At 34.8% G+C, this 21,842-nt stretch overlaps 2 protein-coding genes across 10 annotated transcripts; one reads left to right on the top strand and one right to left on the bottom strand.

Annotated features, from left to right (window-relative positions):
• Positions 1 to 525: 525 nt before the first annotated feature.
• LOC106418261 (flavonoid 3'-monooxygenase CYP75B137) lies at positions 526 to 3,067 on the top strand. Its single transcript, XM_013858927.3, has 2 exons — positions 526 to 1,922; positions 2,378 to 3,067. The coding sequence occupies exons 1-2, from the start codon at positions 996 to 998 to the stop codon at positions 2,999 to 3,001; spliced, it is 1,551 nt and encodes a 516-aa protein (XP_013714381.2). The 5' UTR covers positions 526 to 995; the 3' UTR covers positions 3,002 to 3,067.
• Positions 3,068 to 6,779: 3,712 nt separating this feature from the next.
• On the bottom strand, positions 6,780 to 8,274 carry BNAC09G23290D. 9 transcript variants are annotated; one of them, XR_007328510.1, is made up of 3 exons: positions 7,817 to 8,274; positions 7,404 to 7,578; positions 6,780 to 7,208 (listed from the first exon to the last, which is right to left on the bottom strand). XR_007328510.1 is itself a non-coding variant. In XM_048768323.1 (3 exons), the coding sequence occupies exons 1-3, from the start codon at positions 7,968 to 7,970 to the stop codon at positions 7,185 to 7,187; spliced, it is 300 nt and encodes a 99-aa protein (XP_048624280.1). In that variant the 5' UTR covers positions 7,971 to 8,271; the 3' UTR covers positions 6,780 to 7,184. The 9 variants fall into 9 exon arrangements, 2 of the variants coding, with proteins under 2 accessions (XP_048624280.1, XP_013712679.1); XR_007328508.1 differs by having other exon boundaries at positions 7,404 to 7,721; positions 7,870 to 8,273; XR_001283130.3 differs by having other exon boundaries at positions 7,415 to 7,721; positions 7,870 to 8,272.
• Positions 8,275 to 21,842: the final 13,568 nt, after the last annotated feature.

Raw genomic sequence — 21,842 nt, forward strand, 5'->3', positions numbered from 1 at the left:
AGGTCCAAGATATGATATGTTCAACTCTTGGAGAGCTAGGCTCTTCCCTCACCTTTTACTTCTTCTATGTTCTCACTTCTTGGTATGTTTGTATTTGTAGTTTCTTCTATCAATCTTTTTTTCACTACACAAACATAGTTTTATTTACTAAATTTTGTCTTTTATTTTGTCTTTCTCGTGCTTTGTAATTATATGATTTTTGGATTATAGCTTTATAGAAATTTTATATCCTTTTCATTAATGACAACCTTAGAAAAGAGTACTATTTATTTTCTTGGTCTCAAATAATTAACATTTTGATATAAGAACATTCCAAAGTTATATTATCCACTCAAATGTTATCATCTCTACTCAGAATTTGCTTTCTCAACGTCCAAAAAAAATTGGTCCTTTTTTCTTTTTTTCCTTGATGATATTAAACGAAACTGAAAAGAATAGATGGTCAGATACGTTTTTAGGAAACAAAAGCCAGCTTTCAAAGAGATAAAGTGAAGGTGAGATGGTGGATACGTATCTGACCATGTATTCTTTTCAGTTTGGTTTAATATCATTGAGAAAAAAAATTAGTCCTATTAAAAGTAGAGAAATTCTGTAAAATAGTTTTTTTTTTTAAGTTTTTTCACAAAAATAACTTTTAACGAAGAAAAATAACTAAAATAAATGTTATTAAAGGGTAAAAATACATTTATACCCTAGTGTTGACTAATCTAGATTTAAGGTTTAGAGTTAAGGAGTGGAGTTTTGAAGATAGAGATTCAAATTTTAAATAAAAAATTAATTAAAAAATGTTATTTTGGTCATTTTTCTTATTGAGTGATATTTTGTGATAAAAATGGCTATATGACATAATTGTCTTAGCATGTATTATTAATCTTTTTATTGTATATAAGAAAGTGAAGGTGAGATGATGGTGTATGTTGAAACCGTATATACGAAAAAACTATACAACTACTTTTGACAAGCTCATACTTCCTAGTTCCTACAAGTAGGTGCCAATGACGTCTCCTATCTCAGATCTCTTTACCAACACAATCAATATTACTCCTACCGCACTTCTCGTTCTCACTACCATCTTGACAGTTCTCTGGTTCCTCTTCAAGCGCTCGCCACAACCGCCTCTACCACCTGGACCGCGAGGGTTACCTATTGTCGGAAACCTCCCATTTCTTGACGCGGACCTTCACACATACTTCACAACTATCGCTCAGAAACACGGTCCGATCTTCAAACTCAAACTCGGCTCAAAACTAACCGTTGTTGTGAACTCTCCATCGCTGGCTCGAGAGATCTTGAAAGACCAAGACATCAATTTCTCAAACCGAGATGTCCCTCTCACTGGCCGGGCCGCTACCTATGGTGGTCTCGACATAGTTTGGCTACCATACGGTTCTGAATGGAGAATTCTCAGAAAACTTTGCGTTATCAAGCTTCTTAGCCGCAAGACTTTGGATTCTTTCTACGAGCTTCGACGCAAAGAAGTCCGTGAAAGAACGAGATTTTTATACCAGCAAAGTCAAGAAAAATCGGCGGTGAATGTCGGAGACCAACTGTTCTTGACGATGATGAATCTAACGATGAATATGTTGTGGGGAGGATCGGTGAAAGCGGAGAATATGGAGAGCGTTGGAGCAGACTTCAAAGGAGTCATTTCTGAGATGATTAGGCTTTTGGGTGAGCCTAATGTTTCGGATTTTTTTCCTTGGCTAGCTAGATTCGATCTTCAAGGGCTTGTGAAGCAGATGCGTGTGTGTGCTCACGAGCTCGATGCCATATTCGATGGAGCCATCGAGCAGATGCAAAAGCTAGGACGTAAAGATGATGATAAATGCAAAGACTTTTTGCAACATTTGATGAAGTTAAAGGACCAAGAAGTTAATTCGGAGACTCCCATTACAGTTAACCATGTCAAAGGCGTACTTACGGTAAATAACTGTTTCAGTGTCTCTAATTTGGTACCACGTGGCACGTGCTTATAGCTCCTTTTTGGAAAGTGAAAATAGAACCGTAGGATGATTTTAATCGACAAGAAATAGGCCTTGGATTTTTTAGATTTTAAAATATGTTTGGTGTTTAATTTTTGCATATACATCATATTTATTTGGAAACAGACTTTTTCCAACACAATCTGAACATGTGACCTCCAAAACCGTTACTAAGTAATATGCTAATATGTAAGTTTTAACCACTAGGATACTTTATTTGTTGTTGGTATTTTCGCATATTATAAGTTAGAATTTGGCTACTTCAAAATTTAGATGGCAGATTAATACTGGACTAGTCCAAGCCCTTATTCTGATTAAAAATGCATAGCTGTATTTGTATGTTTCTTAGTTCATGAGAGTGATTGATGTGTTTGTTATATATTGTATATTTGAAGGATATGGTGGTTGCTGGTACTGATACCGCTACAAACACAATAGAGTTTGCGATGGCCGAGCTTATAAGCAACCCAAAGCTGATGAAGAGAGCGCAACAAGAGCTAGACGAAGTTGTAGGAAAAGAAAACATTGTTGAAGAATCACACATCACTGAACTTCCTTACATACTAGCCATAATGAAAGAAACACTTAGACTTCATCCAACCATTCCTTTGTTAGTCCCTCACCGTCCAGCTGAAACTGCCGTGGTGGGCGGTTACGCTATCCCTAAAGATACTAAAGTTTTCATCAATGTTTGGTCTATCCAAAGAGACCCAAACGTGTGGGAGAATCCGACTGAGTTTCGTCCCGAGAGGTTTCTTGATAATCAGTCTTGCGATTTTACTGGAACTGATTACAGCTTTCTTCCATTTGGATCTGGCCGGAGAATTTGCGCTGGTGTAGCACTCGCTGAGAGGATGGTTTTGTACACTCTTGCGACGCTATTACATTCGTTCGACTGGAAGATTCTGGAAGGATGTGTGTTGGATTTGGAAGAGAAGTTTGGGATTGTCTTGAAGCTCAAGACCCCTCTTGTTGCCTTGCCGGTTCCGAGGTTGTCCGACTCGAATCTTTATCAATAGATACTAAGATCTTTGTATTTAGCAATTCTTATTCAAAACCAAAAGAGTATTAATTGCTTTCTTTCAGAGGTAAAGTACTATGTACTCTGTGTTCTCTAACAAGCCCCTCATTTTTATGGGTCTACTCTTAAAATAATGTGATGATTCTCAACAATCACCCTCAAATTTATGCCCTAACACTACAAGAAAACAACAAGGATACTGAGGGAAAAAATCGTCGGAATTCCGAGGAAACAAATTTCCGAAGAAATTCCGAGGATCACTAGTTTGTCGGAAATCTCCTCGGAATATACCGAGGAAGAACTTCGTCGGGATATTTCCTCGGAAGTTCATCGATCGATGCGTTTTTGGACATATATCCATCGATCGATCCGTTTATAAAAAACGTTCGGAATATACCGAGGAAATGTGTCCCTCGGTATATTCCGAGGAAGATGTCCCTCGGTATATTCCGAACGTTTTTTATAAACAGATCGATCGATGGATATATGTCCAAAAACGCATCGATCGATCGAGTAAAAAATATAATTAATTTCCTCGGAATGTAAAAAATATTAATTTTTTTAAAAAAGTAAAATTTTTGAAATTTAAATTCGAAAATATAAAATTAAAATTAAAATTGAAATCATATTAATTAATATTCAAAGTTTCACAAATAAAAATAAAACATTCCGAGTTTTTGGAAAAAAAAAACTACGGGTCTGGCACGTTCGGGAACACCTCGTTCGGGTACATCCTCTGCATCATCTCCATCATTTGATGGTTCAGCCTCCTCTGTGCCTCATAGCCCGCCTGTTGAGCCGCCATCTGGGTCTCCAACAAAGATATGCGATCATCCTTGTCTTTCAAGGATGCTGTCGAGGCCGGGTCTGATCATCATGAGACCTGTAAATTAAAAATATATATTTAATAAATACATAAATATATAAATTAATTTAAAAAAAAAAAAAAAATCCCAAATAATTTAATCACAAAAAAAGATTTATAGATATTAAAAATATTTAATAAATATATAAAAATAGTTCTAATAAACAAAAAATAGTTTTAATAAATAAAAAATAGTTTAATAATTACAAAAAATAGTTTTAATAATATATATATATATATTAAAAATATTTTTAAATCCCAAATAATAGTTTTTAATCACAAAAAAAGTTTTATAGATATTAAAAATGTTTTGTAAAATCCAAAAAATTGAATTTATATACAAAAAAGATTTTGTAAAATCCAAAAAATCGAATTTATATAGAAAAACCGTTTTGTAAAATACAAAAATCGATTTTATATACAAAAATCGATTTTATAAATACAAAAAAAATAAAAAAATTATAAAAAAATTCTAAACCAATTCAACAAAACAAATTATTCAACCAAATCACAATTCTAAACCTATTATACAACCAAATCACAATCCTAACCAATCACCCTAACAAAAATCTATCAAAACTAAACAAAAACCTAACAAATAGAACCTAAGAGAGTGGGATAGGGTCCTTACATGATTTGTGTAAGAGAAGGGGGAGATCGCGGAGATATCGTCGGATTTCAGGGGGAAATCGCCGGAGAGAAGAGAGGAGTCGCGCAGAAGAAGAAGAGAGAAATGGGGAAGAAGAAGGGGCTCGTGGTTATAAAACCTAGGGTCCGACGGACATTATCCGTCGAAATTCTGTCGGAATTCTAATTTCAATTTTCGCGAAATATTTGCCCGGTAAAATGAAAATATTCTGAGGAAATACCGAGAAACTAGTGTTTGGGGTTTCAAAACATCAATTTTTTTTGCCGTATTTCATTTCTTATACAATTGTAATGCATACCATTGAAGATTCTTTGTATAGATGAGCATAAACCATGAAATAACAAATTTCAAAACTAATTGAAAGTATTCCCTTTACCGTTCATTAAAAGGTATAAGTGTTTCTCTTATGTTGTGGGATTTCGTTCATACAATCGGAAAAGTGTTAATTATACGGTAAGAAACAAATTTTTGACTTCATAATGAACGTAAGACACTTAATAAGGGTTATATAGGTGTTATTCAAACCGCAAAACGTTGTTTTCGGTTTAAAAACCCTATTTCCTCGGATTATTCCGAGGGAATTCCGAGGAAACCCTTTTCTTCCTCGGAATTCCGTCGGAATATTCCGAGGAACTGTGTTTGGGGTTTCACTACGTCAATTTTTTTTTAAACGGATCGATCGATGGATATATGTACCAAAACGCATCGATCGATAGAGTATATCAGGTGTTCCTCGGAATATTCCGAGGCTTTTCAGAGGAAACAGGGTTTGGGGTAACAATGTGATCGATCGAGAACAAAATCTCGTACGTTTTTTTATAAAAGGATCGATCGATGTATATATATCCAAAAACGCATCGATCGATCACTAAGATGGACCAAAGCGTAACAATGTGATCGATCGATTAGATTATCCTATCAATCGATCGAGAATCTCAAGCGTTCCTCGGAATGTCCTCGGAAAATCTTGTAAGTTTTTTTATAAACGGATCGATCGATGGATATATGTCCGAAAACGCATCGATCGATCACTAAGATGGACCAAAGCGTAACAATGTGATCGATCGATTAGATTATCCCATCGATGGATCGAACAAAATCTCGGGAGCCTTTTTTTAAACGCATCGATCGATCCGTATTTGTACAAAAACGCATCGATCGATGCGTGTGCGGGAAACAGAATTCGCTAGTACTACCATGTTCATAATCAAGAATATACCAGTACATCTCGAACTCTAGATGAGTCCAAACATCTCATAAACCTTTCTATTTTTACAATTAGAGCAAGAACATCTTAACATATCTGTTTTTGCTTCCGGTTGTCGGTGAACTAACCCCATGAATTCGGTTATACCTCGTTGGTATTCTTCCGTAAGCAATCTCGTGTTCGGATCCAAATGAGGTCGATCGATCCAAGAACGAAAATAATTTGAAGAAGACATATTTTTTATGAATCAAATTCGTGTGTAAATAGAGTAAGAGGGAGGATGAAGATATGGAGTGAATGAAGAGGAAGAGGACTGCTTGTATTTATAGTTTAAATCCTGCCGACAGACCGAGGAAATTCCGACGGAATTCCGACGCCAACGGCTAGTTCGTCGGAATTTCCTCGGAATTTTGTAAAATCCCCCAACGGCTCTCCAACGGCTATAATATTTCCTCGGAATTCATCGGTTTTTTCCGAGGAACACATTTTTCCTCGGAATTTCCTCGGAATATTCCGACGGATTGATATTTCCTCGGAATTCCGTCGGTATATTCCGAGGAAACCAAATTTTGTGTTTCCTCGGAATTTCCTCGGGATATTCCGAGGATTTCATTTTCCGTCGGATTGTCCGTCAGAATACCGCTGTTTTCTTGTAGTAGTGTAAGTTTTCGAAGTTTTTGTTTATACCTTCAAGTTTTCGAAGTTTTGGAAGTTTTTGTTTATAATGAACGGATAGATGCCCTAAGTTTTCGAAGTTTTTGTTTATAATGAATATTATTATTTGTTCGGTGAAAAATAAAATAGCAATATTATTGAACTACGGGAATTTTTTACTTCCACGTTTGGATATTAGTTTCATATCCGTCCAAACTTCCTTAATCTTAATTGCATGGCTCACATGGTGTATAGTGTGCGGTTCTATCTCGTTAGTTACAAAAATTAGAAGAATTAGGACTACTTATCATTATTCCAAATATGTAAATAAGAATGGATTTTTGTACTTAATTAAATCATAATTGGTGATAATATATGATGACTGAAATATGCACCACCACTTGTTAAATTTTTTTTTATAAGCAATGAAATTCTATCTTGTTTTCCAAAGAGTTATTATATTTGTACATAACATGTTTATGTATATTTGCATTTGCGTGTACATATGTTTGATTACAACTTTAAATCCCATAATAAACATTATTTTGACTAATTAGAGCATCACGAATGTATGGACGGAAGGTCTAAGAGTTTATTCCGTGCATCACTCATCCCAAGCAGATAAATATTTAGCTTCACAAAGCGGAAGATCATGTTTGAAGTTCGGAGCGGCCGTAAGTATTGGCTTGCGCTCAAAGAAGTTTGCAGATTTCAAATGAAAACTCCAAGAAACTATATGCGTTATTGGAAAATCTTCTTGGAATGTAATGGAAGCCAAGTGTATGCCACAACTATATCCTTGTTTTCTATATCTCTGTGATTATGTATCCCTGTTGAAAGCCAAGTGTAATGTTTTTAATAGTATTGAAAGATATAAGTTTCGACTTTTTGGTAAGGGCTAGTTGCAAAGATGCTACTGTTAAACAGTAAAAATTATCAGCTTCATAGAAGTGGTCATTAACTCAACTTAACAGTTCTAATGTGTTTCTCAATTGAGACTTAGAAAATAATATATATGAAGTTACCAAAGGATTACGTTGAGTTTGAAAGGACTTGTCCTCAAAGCCCGAGAGATACCGAGAAGTAGCAAGAAGCAACACTGCAGATGGAGCCTCCGAGATAAATTGACGTCGAGATACTAGACTGAGGTCATCGGCGGCGACCTCTGACACCGCCATACCCACCAAGCGAGGAGAAGTTCTGACAAATACCGAAAGGGAAATAAGCAGAGGAGAGAAGGAACAAGGAAAATCGGAGACATGTAAGAGGTAGCGACGCTCCTAACCACCGCCGACTCTTTAAGACCCAGATCTAACACAGATCTGTCTCAACCAGTGGCGAATCTAGAAAATATTTTGATCCAGGCGAAAATAAAATTTATTAACAGATTATTCTATCTATATACAAGGAGAATTCACTAAAAATTTAAAGAAAATACATTGAAATTTTAAAAGTCACGGTGGACAATTGCCCCACCGTTTGCCCATGTACCTTCGACCCTGGTCTCTCAACCCACCAAAGAACAAACTCCACCGGAACCCTTTGACAAAACCCCAAAATGTTTCCTCACCGTTACTCCAAAGAGGACACATACACCTACAACACCCATTTTTGGTCCACTAGAGAGAATTTACCGGAAGAAAATCAGAGTAGAGAGCATATAGGAAAAAGGCTAGGGAAGAGAGAAAAAAGGTGGGAGGTTGTAACCAAAGCAAAGGAGACAGAGGGGTGGTGACTGGAGACTCGAGGTGTCACCAACCACCAAAAAAGAAATTCTAGATCAGACTTGAGTGAGGGAGAAAACTAAAGAGAGAAGTTTTTGGGATCTTCCCCCTCCTCGATTGTTGTATCCATTATTATCGCAAAAAATTATTATATTGCGAATTTTCTCTCAAGGTCTTTTTGTTTAGCTTATTTGCGCCTTTTTATTCTTTCCATGATGCAGTTACACTACAAGAAAACACGCCGAATTCCGACGGAGGTTCCGATGGATTTCAATGTCGTCGGACGTTTGTGACGGATTTCCGACCAATTTCCGACGAAAACCAAAAATTTGAAGTTGTCGGAATTCCGTTGGCCATTTCCAACAGAATTCCGACGAAACATGGCTCGTCGAAATTTTTCGACGACTTTTCGACGACATTCCGATAAAACATGTAACCGTTGTAGTCGTCGGAAATTCATCAGAAATATACCAACGAACTTTCGACGACATTCCGATTAACAGATATAACCGTTACCGTCGTCGGTATTCCGTCGGAATTTTCCGACGAATTTCCGACGAACCATGTGACCGTTGCCGACAAATATATATGACCGTTGTATAGCCGTTTGAGATTAGAAAATACCGACGGTATTCTGACGGACTGCTTTACATCCGTCGGATGGCCGTAAGCAATTTCCTATAAATACAACCCTCCTCATTCAACTCATTCACACTTCATTCTCTCTTCATTCTCTTTAGTCATAACAATTCCGTGAAAATCATGTCTTCAGAAGTTTATTATCGTTCGTGGATGGATAAACCTCATTTGGATCCCAACACCAATTTGCTTACGAAAGAATACGTTCAAGGGATTGGAGAATTCATGAGGCTTGTTCAACAGCAACCGGATGCAAAAAGTGGTATGTTAAGATGTCTCTGCTCTACTTGCAATAATAATAAGGTTATAAAAGAATTTGATGTTTGGACTCATTTGTATATGAAAGAGTTTTCACGTAATTATAAAGTTTGGTACCTTCATGGGGAAACTGGTTATGAATATGGTAGTACTAGCGAACCTCAGCCTGTTAGTGAACTTCAGCCTGATATTAGGTTAGAAGAATCTAGAACGAATATAGATTATGGTGTAGGTACTGAGCAGATGGTACATGATCATTATAGAGGGGAAGAACCAAATCCCGAATCTAGGAGATTTTTTGACATGTTGGATGCAGGAAAACAACCTTTGTATCAAAATTGTAGAGATGGTCATTCAGTCTTATCATCTGCAACTAGATTAATGGGTATTAAGACAGACTATAATTTGGCTGAAGAATGTATTGATGCGATTACTGATTTTGTCAAAGGTATTCTACCTGAGGATAACCTTGCACCGGGTTCATACTACGAGGTTCAGAAACTTGTTGTCGGTCTTCAACTACCGTACGAAGTGATAGATGTATGTATTGACAACTGCATGATCTACTGGAGAGCGGATGAGACACGGAATGTATGCAAATTTTGTGGGAGACCTCGTTATCAGGAGACGAGGGGAAGAGTTTCGATCCCGTTCAAAAGAATGTGGTATTTGCCTTTGACGGAAAGATTGAAGAGGTTGTATCAGTGTGAGCGCACAACAAAAGCAATGAGATGGCATGCAGAGCATTCCACAAATGGTGAGATTAGACATCCTTCAGATGCGAAGACTTGGAAATATTTCCAGTCAACATATCCAGAATTTTCGGAAGAGAGAAGAAATGTTTATCTTGGATTATCTACTGATGGTTTCAGCCCATTTGGAAAGCATGGAAGACAGTATTCTCTATGGCCAGTTATTGTGACACCGTACAACTTACGGCCGAGCTTGTGCGTGCGACGAGAGTTTTTGTTTCTCTCAATTCTCGTCCCCGGGCCAGATCATCCTAAAAGATCACTAGATGTGTTTCTTCAACCACTGATATATGAGTTGCAACAACTATGGGCGCATAGTTTTAAGACATACAATGTTTCGTGCAAAGAGGACGTCAGATGTAGGTGGACATGAAAACATTCGAGTCAGTGCGGTTGGAGAGCTACATAATTGGCACAAAAAGAGTATTTTCTGGGATCTGCCATATTGGGAGAGTCATCTATTGCGGCATAATTTAGATGTCATGCATATTGAGAAGAACTTTTTCGACAATCTGATGAACACAGTCCTTAACATCCAAGGTAAAACGAAGGATAATTTGAAGTAAAGGTTGGATTTAGTCGATATCTGTGATCGTTCTGAACTTCACGTTGATGAGAACGGTACGGCCCCTTTTCCCATTTATCGGCTGGATGGTGCTAGAAAAGAAGAGTTCTTTGATTGGATTACAGATAAAGTGAAATTTCCTGACGGATATGCATCAAATTTGGGGAACTGCGTTGATAGAAGCGAAGGAAAGTTTACTGGCTTGAAGAGTCATGATTGTCATGTAATTATGCAGCGCCTCCTTCCGTTTGGTTTTTCAGCATTATTGCCACGTAATGTTCATGAAGCAATTGCATGTATCTTATATTTTTACAATTTAATTTATTTTTATATTTAACAATTATGCTTATATAAACTTAATACTTATGAAAATTATGTATTTTATCTATGTAGAGATAAGTGTTTTCTTCCGCGACTTATGCAGCAGAGTAGTGACTGAAGAGGGTATTAATAATTTGAAGACAAACGCACCAGTCAGCATGTGCAACCTTGAGAAGATATTTCCTCCATCATTCTTTGATGTAATGGAACATCTTGCTATTCATCTCGCAAGAGAATTGGAACTTGGTGGTCCTGTGCAGTACAGATGGATGTATATTTTTGAGCGTTATATGCATCATCTGAAGAAGATGGTCAAAATCCAAAGCAGGGTGGAAGGATCTATAGTGGCATAGGTGATCAATGAAGAAACTGCAATCTTTGCTGAAAATTATTTTCCACCAAAAGTGCATACAAAACACCGAACACCTGCTCGGCATGATGACAGAGGGGAGAGAGCAACATATCATGTTACTGTCCCAAGCATGTTCAAGGAAATAGGACGACTTAGTGGAAAATTCACGAAGCGGAGACTTACGGACACTGAGCACGCTCATTTGCAAACATATTTACTCACCAACTGTGAAGATGTTCTACAATATGAGAGGTAAAAATATTTATTCATTTATTGTTAGATTAATATTCAATAAATTTATTTCATATTGATAATATTTTTGTATATAGTGTATATATGGCGGAGTTGCGTATGACTCACAGGCATGCAACAGAAGATGAGCTTCAACAACTTAGAGATAACGGACTTGCTGCGTGGCTTCGTAGTTATTTGAGTCATATATCATTTGCAAACATATTTGCTCACCAAACCTTGTTTTATCTCAATTGTTTAGGGTTTTGGAAGTTAGATCTCGGATTTTAGGTTGTTAGATTGAAAATTTTAGGATTGAATGATAGTTTAGGACATATAAGTTAGGATTGTTGTTTGGATTGTTGTTTTAGTTTTTTTGGAATTATTTTTTGTTTTTGTTAAAATTCAAAACGTTTTACTATTTTTAAAACGTTTTTTGATTTTTAAAAACGTTTTTCAAGTTTCCAGTAATAAACTATGTATAATAAAACTTATTTAAAAATATTTAACAACATTTTTCTATATTTATAATTTTTTTATAATTTTGTATACATATATATATATATCATGTATAATAAAAAATTTTAAATTTTTTATAATTTTTTATAAGTTTCCAGTAATAAACTATGTATAATAAAACGTTTTTAAAATTTTTTAAAAATATTTAACAACATTTTTCTATATTTATAAATTTTTTATAATTGTGTATACATATATATATATATATATATAAATCATGTATAATAAAAATTTTTAGAATTTTTATAATTTTTTATAAGTTTCCAGTAATGAACTATGTATAATAAAAGGTTTAATAGTTTTTTTTAAAACGTTTATAAAACCTTTTGTAAATATATAAATGAAAACATTAAAAATAGAAATGATTCGAAAAGATTTTTGATGTATTAATTATTTTTTTGGGTCCGAGGATGAACCCCGCCCCGCAGCCCGTCTTCGACGTAGTTCGGTGAGCAGTTCCCGTGCATCGGGATCGTCTCACGAACAAAATTCGGTTTCCGCATATATTCCCGCTCCAGCTCCCGCTGCCCCTCCCGCTGCTGGTCAATAGGTGCCGGGGGTCATGCCAGTTGAACTATTGGTTCAACAACCAGGTCGAGAGCATCTCCCGGTTCTCCAACCCAACCCACGACGAGGACATAGCACTTGGTTAGTATTTTTTTTATTTGTAGCATTATGTTTTTTTTCATTAATTAACTTGCTAACTTGTATTTTTTTTAAAAGTTCACCAAGTCGAGAAATGGCATTAGCAGGAGCATCAACCAGATGATGTACTCCATGCTCCGTTTTGGATATTCAAAGTGAAGTATGATCCCTTCCGACGAACGAGAGTTGTGATTTCGTCAGTTTGCGGTAGTAACTCTTCATTTTTTTTAAGTATTTACATTTTTTTAAATATATTTACTTATTAATTATGTTTGTTTTGTAGCAAGAGTTCAACTGGCACTTCGATCTCACGGAAACAGTCCGTAAGAAATTCAACGAAAATGCCATGGACTCTTATACGAAGCAGATGAACGCGTGGAAGACAGTTTGGCAAAAGAACAAGGCCACGGTTCATCAACGGGACGGTGTGGGAGCAGTTGATAGCTCATTGGGAGAAGAAAGAAACTGCAGAGACGTCTTCTAGGAACTCCAAGAACCGGAAGAGCGATCGTGGCGGGAAAGGTATGTATGTGCACAACCTCGGCGTTTGCTCTATGTCTACTTAGGAGGATGAACTTGTAAGTTTTTTATTATTATTTATCTTTATATTTTTTAAATAAATATTTTATATATTCCTTGGCTAATAATGGCGTTTTTTTAGATCGAAGCAAATGACGGTAATCCCGTTGATCGTCTCCAACTCATTAAGGTGACTCACACTAACAAGAAGACGGGTCAAATTCAGGACCTCGTGATCAAAGGTGTCGTTGATTTGGTGGAAGCTGAAATAGCATCTCAATCTCAGCCTCTCTCTGATGACGGAGATTCTACGGGAGCTTCAACCAACTTGTCTCTATTGCAAATAAATGAGATGGTTGAAAAGGTAATTTTTTTTTATTAATATTTTTTTTTTATAATGTCGATTACTAACTTGTACCTATTTACTAACTTTAAATATTTTTGTAGGCGGTTCCTAAAAGGAAAGGATGCCATTTAGTTGGGTTGGCCCGCCGTGCTTCTTTGTTTCCGACATCTTCTTCGCAAGCTCCGTATGCCGATCCCATGATTCTCGAGGAGCTACATGACAAAGATGAACGGATTGGGGCATTGGAGGAGCAGAACACCACTATCCTTTCTGAGAATGCCACTATCCGTTCGGAGAATGCCACTATCCTTGCTGAGCTGGCATCCTAGAAGAAGTTCAACACCGAGATAATGCAGAAGCTAGATCGTTTGATGTCTTCGAGTTCTTAGTTTTTTCTGCTTTTTAAAACTTTCTGAATGTTTTTTTTCTATTTCGGTTTGTATGAATTTTAAACTTTCTGAATGTTTTTTTTCTATTTCGGTTTGTATGAATTTAAATTCTATAATATTATTAGTTTTAAATTTCAGATTTTATTTATTTATTAATTAATTTTTAATATAAAAAATATATAAAAATGCAAAATTAATTTGTTTTTAAAATTGATATATTCCGACAAATTGTGGGCGTCGGAATATACCGACGGACTATGGTTCGTCGGAAAATACCGACGGAGAGGATTCCTCAAAAAATTCCGACGAACCATTGTCCGTCGGTATCTTCCGACGAACCATAGTCCGTCGGTATTTTCCGAGGACTACGTTCGTCGGAATAGTCCGAGGAACGTTCTCCGTCGGTATATATTTTTTCCGATGAACTCTGGTTTCGTGTGTCCGCATCGGAATATCGTCGGAAGTTCGTCTGAATGACGTTTCTCGGTATTCGTCAGAAAGTCGTCGGAAGGTCTGACGAAATTCCGACGAATACTTTTTTCCGACAAAAAGATACCGACGAATTGGTTCGTCAGAAATTCGTCGGAATCGGTCTATTCCGACAAATTTCTGACGATTTCGGCCATCAGAATCCCCCTGTTTTCTTGTAGTGTTATGCTGATGGGAACTTTGGTTTATGGAATAACATACACTTTCCCTGAATACATTTTTCACTTTCTTGTATTTGCTCTTCTTAAGGTATGCACATGTGCTCCTTTTAAAGATTTGATCACATCATATTCGTAAGCTTATGGTATTTTATTTATTTTTATTGTAGAAAAGATCTCTAAGACAATTAACAAGCTAGTACATCCAAATGTTCCTTTTTAAACCTCGCATTTGACGGATTCACAAACGCCACCCAAGACTCCATTGCTTCAAGGTATGTACTATATATTTATCTGAAATTGCAATAAAACAAAAACTTCACAATCCTCAATCTACAATAATCAAATTAATATACAAATGATAGGTATCCGAAAACCGAAACTTGGGACATAATGCTAGAAATGAATTTATGGGACACAATATACAACATGGTCTACAAGTTTAGGTTTTGAATCATTTCTGTAAGCAGCATCTAGAAGCGGCATGAGACATTCTGAAATACTGTACTTGCGGTGCAGTGGAACAAAGATTCATCTTTATGATGATAAGTAACTTCAGGTCATTAGCTAACACGACCTTATCGATGACCAAGAAGTTTGTTAGCATCGTTGTCATCGGTAGTAAGCGAGAATAATTTTTCATTGAAGCATGGGGATGCGTTTCGAAGGTGTTTGGTTGTTTATTTTAGCTGTAGAAAGAAAACAAAAGGTAGAGACGATATATGTTGCTCGATATCTGCTGCTCTGCAGCAGAAGAGGCTTTGACTCTTGTTTTCTTTTGGTATTCATAGTATTTCATCCTCTTTGAATCTTCAATACCCAAAATTAAATTGCGTTCAATCCAGTTTGAAATTGTTTCTACATATGGTTTAAATTTAGATAGATTTACGGCTGATGTAAAGCCGTTCATGTTCTCACCAGAGAAATAAGAAAACAAAAATTTCTTTGTTGATGAAACAAATAAATTTAGCTAAAATGGTATGTTGAAAAAGTTGGCTAAAATCGTTAGAGTTCTAGTTATATGTAAATTAGGTAAAGGGTTTGAATCTTTTGAGTTACATATTTTTTTGACTAAAATTTGTTATTAAACGACGTAGTTTTAATTACTGTTAAATAATTGATATTAGCACGTACAAATATTTTATATTGCAAATTGACCGATATTTGATGGTTAAAATGTGGAGTTTTTTACAAGGAATGGCCTATGGTGGCCAAGGGGGTGACACCTGCTACCACAAAAAAAATGAAATATTTAATTCAATATCTTCAAATAGAACTAATACGAAGAAACTACGTCTAATTTGATTTATACATTAATTATTATTGTTTTTTTCCTTAAATTTTCAAAACAGCTCATACTTCCTTTTTTTTTCTTCTTGCATTCTCTTTCCTCTTACACTCCCTTTCTTTTTAAATCTTTTTTCTTACACTCTCTTTCCTTCTATTTATCTTATCTTTCCCCCTACTTCAATTCTTTTTTCTCTAACACATTTTTTACCTACAATTTTTTCTTAGCAAAAGAACATTATATTCTCTTGTTTATCTTCTTGTACATATTACACAAATTGTCTTTTTAAGTTCACCCAATTTGATAGAGAAATTGAATTATTATCTCTTTTTTCGTTCATCAGTCTACATTATGAATTTATAAAAAAATATCTTACACATTTGCGAGACATTTTTTACTTATATGTATGTCTTATAGATTGATAAGAAATAATAAGTTTTCAATAAATATTTTAAGTACTGAAGATTCTATTCAAAACCTCAATTTTTTTCAGCCCCAAACCTCTGTTGATCTCCTCTTCTTCTTTATCTCGTCCTTGTTACCATATTTCAAATGTTGAATCTTCTCTCTTACTCAGTTTTAGGCATCAAACTATGCGTTAGCTAACTAAACATGTATCACATAATAAATTATGTACCAGATAAGAAACCATTTAACAAACAATGTATTAAATCACACCATGTATCAATTCATTTGTCAGCTAATAAACCAAGTAGGCCTAAAACAAAATATCAAAAATGTACAAGCTGACAAACCATTTATTAGCTACACAGATAATGTATCAATTAACAACACGTCTTTTGTAACATTATACCAACCATATATAAATCTTTGGTATCAAACAATATATAGGCGAACAAAACATGTACCATGTAACAAATCATTTATTGGATAACAAACTATTTGTCTAACAACATATTAACTCACAAACTATGTATCAACCCATTTGTCAGCTAAGAAATCAAGTATCAAACAATGTACAAGCTAACAAACCATTTATCAACTACACAAACCATGTATCAACTACACAAACCATTTATCATTCTTTGATATCTAACTATGTACCTGCTAACAAAACATGTATCATGTAACAAATCATTTATCAGATAACAAACAATTTATCAAAAAAGTATTAACTCACAAACCATGTATCAACCCATTTGTCAGCTTACAAATCAAGTATAACACAATGTACAAGTTGACAAACCATTTATCAGCTACACAAACCATTCATTAATTACCGATGAGTCTTTTGTAACATCACACCAACCATTTATCAATTTTGTGGTATCAATCTGTGTATTAGGTAACAAAACATGTACGAGATGACAAATATTTATCAGATAAAAAAACTATTTATCAAACAATGTATTAACCCAAAAAAACATTTATCAACCAGCTTATCATCTAACAAACCATGTATCAAACAAATATAAGCTGACAAACCATTTATCAAAACATTTATCAGGTAACAAACCATGTATCGAATAAAGACATGTATTTTATAACATTTTACCAACTATTTATCAATTAGCGTTGCACTGTTATAACAGCTAACAAAATATGTATTTCTAAAGAGTAGAAAATATAAGAACCGATAAAATTGAAGATCAACTATAACATTTATTATTTTTGAGTAACTGAGTTAATATCAGGTAACATAAATGTTAACAAAATGAAAAATATCGGCTAACATAAAGATATAACAAAATTGAACATTCGCAAGAACATTCTTATTATTGATAATTGAAAATAAAGTACGATTCATAATTGAAGGCGGCGGTATCAATGAGAGATAACCACGATTTTACCTTGTATTTATATGTCATCGATTGAGGAAATGAACTTGCGGTATCTCTGAAATCGCTGGATACCAGATGATCACTATGGAGATTTAAAGCCACATATGAAATGGATGGTGCAAATTCAAAGTGAGTTGGATGTGGATTGATAAAAATTGTTATAATAATTAGAGATTAAAGTTAACAAACAGAGGATATAATTCGTAAGTAAGGGGAGAGGAAAGAAAAGTAGGAGAGAAGATGACAAAAAGGTAGGAGAGAAGATGAGAGAGAGAGATGTGAGAAAATAGGAGGATGAGCACTTGTCCGACATAGTAAAGGAGCTCTATGCGATAGAGTTGGCGTAGGATGTAGGGGAAAATTGGAAATTAATGAGTGGGGAGAAAGTGGAGAATAGATCTCTAATATTTTGTTCATTTGGGAGTCTGATAGCCAATTTTCTCAAAAACAATTATTAATATCTTTTATAATTAAAAAAAGTTGGCCCCATAATTTTTTTTTGCCATCACAGTTCATTCAATTGTGTTATAGCACAAACATCATCTATAAATATATTTATTTTTAGAAGTGATATACTTATACTAATTTTTTTAACTTATTTACAAATTAAGAACACTAATCTACTTTTCTTTTTCGTGTGTTCTTTGTCATCTACGAAAAAGTGGTACCTGCTTTGTATTTGTTAATTTTTTTCCATTAATTTCCATAGTTATAGTTTATTATAATTGTATAAGTTTAAAAGTAAAGAAATTTGATATAGTTATAAAAACAAAACTCTTCTACTGCTAAAACGTGCCTTTGAGTAATTTTAAAAGTGGATTAGTTGACTTGGTTTCTTGATGTGATGATAAAACAAGTTCTTAGTCAACGTTGCCGTCTCTTAGATTGTCAAAGTTAATTGATTTCATACCTTATGACTATATTGTTTTTGTTATCATATGGTGTATTATATTAATCAACTGAACATTTACAAAAGTAGGAAATGATCCAAAACCGAAAGCTCACAAGAGAGACACAATACATCGACTAAAAACAACAAAGGGAGAAAGTAAGAAAGAACACAAAATTGAGCAACAACCTTGACAAAGAATCGTGACACAGTGCTGAGGAAAACACACCAAGATAGCAGACCACGATCTAACTCCACACATTGATTGAAACAGGTCTGAAAGATGATGAAGGACCTGCTCAAACTTCCTATCCAACTTAAGCTACGACCAGTTGCGAGCTAAGAAAAATCCATTTAGATAAAAATATGTAGGTATATAAAATAATGAAATTCAACCAATTAATCAAGATATATTAAAATTTTATGCGTAAATTAAATTTTAAATTTATATGTGTCAAGTGACCCACATGCTTGTTCACTGGCTCTGAATATAGTTTAACACAACTTTTTTTTTTGTTTTTCAGAAAAATTCATTGGAGAAAACAATACAAAATATCTTCTTCATTACTTGAGACCAATATCGATGATTTGACATCTAAACTTGATGAAAGGAAAGACAAAATAAAATCTCCTCTCCTACGTGATATTGACATTGATAATTTGCCAACTGACCCTGGTGAAAAAAAAATACATAATTTATTATCCTGCAATCAAAGAGACGAGGTTAAACGAAAATATCTAACTAAACGTTCATATCAATCTTATGGTAATAAATTTAAACAATATCGATATGAATTCAAGAAAGCGATTCAATCCAGATTGGTTTGATCCGTATGGTAGTTGGCTAGAGTATAACATATCAAAAAGTTCATTTTGTTTGTATTGCTACTTATTTAAACATGAGGTACATAAACAAGGTGGAAATGATGCATCTGCGGAAGAAGGGTTTAATAGTTCGAATAAAATATAGAGATTTCGAACTCAGTTTTCATATTATTTATGCTCAGATATGTGAGGATTTGATGAATCAAAATCAATCTATAGTATATGCTCTATTTAAGCAAGATGATAAGTTAAGAAATGAGTATCACATTTCTTAAATGCTTCTATTGATGCTTCCAGATTCTTGTTATGAAAAGGATCACATTTTCGTGACCGTTCTTGTAAACAAGAAGATATGTTTCGAGAAATTTTAAAGTGAAGATTTAGAAAAAGAATCAATATTGGTGATGTTAAGGCTAGGACATGATAAAATTAGGACCGTTATTTATGAAGATGATATACCATGGGTTTTACCACATTTAAACCATGATACATGACCTTTATTTAGACTATTATATGGGCATGGAGAACTTTGGTGATTTTGGAGCCTTTTGAGGTGCAGAACTGCAAAGATGCGTCAGATGTTTAGCAATGAGTGGAGACCTTTCCACGGTTTATTGAGCCCATCTTTTGACACAAGATAGAGATTTGAGTTATATTTCCAATGCCGCCAGTTTGAGGTCAGTCACCATCTTATAGCAGAAGTTATGCCCGATTTACTGAATAGTGGTACGTCTGTCTCGCGAGAGAAAGTTGTCGAGGAGATGAAGAAATGTCGATCGACAACAGACCCTTGGTGTCGATCGATGGTGAACCCAGAAGACGGGCCGAGCCTATTTTTTGACCGCCTTAAGCCCAGAAGTCGCCAATTATTACCAAAATGCCTCTGCATGACTTAAACTCTATTTATATGTTTTCTAAACCATTGTTGACGGCTACGCTTTCTTTTATTCATAGTTTTAGGTTAGGAGGGAAGAGAGAAACTCTTTCAGAGTCCTCTTGGAACTCTTGTGGTTTTATGATTGATTTCTATTCATTCTATTCATCTATGATTTTCTGTGACAACTATCATGTTGGAATAGATCACATGCTACGTTTTGGGATTAATTAGGGTTTTGAAGGATTAGCCAAAACTATAGAATTGCTAAGGTGATACTTAGACATCCTTCATTAGAATTGATCTTACTGCTTGTGTTCTAGAGTAGCTAACTAGAACCCTGATATTAGGATGTGGACAACAACGGCGGTAGATTTTGCACCAGAATAGATTCTATTGAGTTAGGATTGGTAGAAACAAGCGACAGCTGATTTAGTTAAGATTAGTGAACACACCGATCAGATCAATAATGATTGCCTAATAAATCATCAATCGACGCTAACCCAATAGTATCGATCGACGCTTTGTCCGTATCAACAAGTGACAGCTGAGTTATTGGACTTAGTCACGATAAGACTCGCATACGAAAACTGGATATCTTTGCATTAGAATTCGAGTTCTAAGATTGTCATCACACATCGTTGCATTTTATATCTCTATAATCTTGATTGCCTGAAACCCTAAGCCTAGCAACCCTCCTTCCATCAAACAACTCATCAATCTACTGAACAACTGCTTTGTTCACCTTTGTTTACTGCTATTTATTACTTTCATAATTATTACCTAGCTTAATCGCGACTGTATTGAATTATTTTGTGCCCACGCTTCCTGTGAATTCGATCCTTAAGTATTACAACTAAACCTCTTATTTGAGAGGGTAAAGTCACTCCTTAGGGTAATTTGAGTGTATCAGAAGACCTACAAATACTAGTTGGGATTCTCATCACAAAACATAGTTGAGGTTGGAAGAATTATTTTCTACTACAATTAAAGTTCTTGAGTATATCCAAGACGAAGGTTTGGAAGACTTACAGAAACGTCAAGCATGTGATCTTCTCAAATTCTTTCACACATTTGATTATGTGTTCTATTTGCATCTTATGTTACTTATTTTGGGACTCACTACGAATTTGTCATTGGCTTTGCAACAGAAAGACTAAGATATTTTGAATGCTATGTCACTGGTAAAATCCACTAACGTAGAGCTGCAGAAGCATAGAGATGATGGTTAAGATTTCTTATGGCCAAAATTGCTCTTTTTGTAAGAACATAATGTTAAAATTCTCATCATGGAAGAAGATTTTGTTGATTTTAAGAAGTCAAGAAAGAGACCAACATAACCCATATGCATTATTATAAAGTCAGTTACTTTTGCACAATTTTAGATTTGCCTATTCAAGAGTTTAACGATTGACTTTTAGAAGTAATGATTGATCTACTTATTTGTAGGCTTCTTTAAGCCAAATTGATTCATTCCATGGGTTTGACAAGGAGAAATTGGTGCAATAGAGAATCTTGGAGACTTTTCTGTTTGATGGTGAAAACTCAAAGCATTTTGCACATTTTTTTGTTTACAGGCTTTTGAAATTAGTTCTAATTTTACCGGTTGCCACTACAAATGTTGAAAAGTGTTTTTTTTTATTGAATGAATGTTAAATTATATTCATCAAAAAAACCTTTTGGTACATCAAGTGCAGCATTGTTTGAAAAAGAAACTAAGTTTTACTGAGAAAAACTATCTACAACTGAACCAATACTGAAGAATGTTCTCATATTTACTCTCTCCTTTTGCAGTGAGAGTGCTAAGCTTGTTTCGAACATTCTTGCCGATGAGTTTGATTAGAAAATTTTTGTGAAAAGATATTTTTTAGCAATGAAA

This window comes from Brassica napus, chromosome C9, assembly GCF_020379485.1.
Source record: "Brassica napus cultivar Da-Ae chromosome C9, Da-Ae, whole genome shotgun sequence".
NCBI classification, from domain to species: Eukaryota; Viridiplantae; Streptophyta; class Magnoliopsida; order Brassicales; family Brassicaceae; genus Brassica; species Brassica napus.

What these genes read in the sequence shown, in the direction of transcription:
- LOC106418261 (XM_013858927.3), top strand. Translation starts at nt 996, where the DNA reads ATGACGTCTCCTATCTCAGATCTCTTTACCAACACAATCAATATTACT. An exon ending in ATGTCAAAGGCGTACTTACG is followed by an intron (nt 1,923 to 2,377) that starts GTAAATAACTGT and finishes GTATATTTGAAG; the next exon opens with GATATGGTGGTTGCTGGTAC.
- BNAC09G23290D (XM_013857225.3), bottom strand. Translation starts at nt 7,970, where the DNA reads ATGTGTCCTCTTTGGAGTAACGGTGAGGAAACATTTTGGGGTTTTGTC. An exon ending in TTGAGAGACCAGGGTCGAAG is followed by an intron (nt 7,579 to 7,869) that starts GTACATGGGCAA and finishes GGTATTTGTCAG; the next exon opens with AACTTCTCCTCGCTTGGTGG. An exon ending in CAAGTCCTTTCAAACTCAAC is followed by an intron (nt 7,209 to 7,414) that starts GTAATCCTTTGG and finishes GGCTTTCAACAG; the next exon opens with GGATACATAATCACAGAGAT.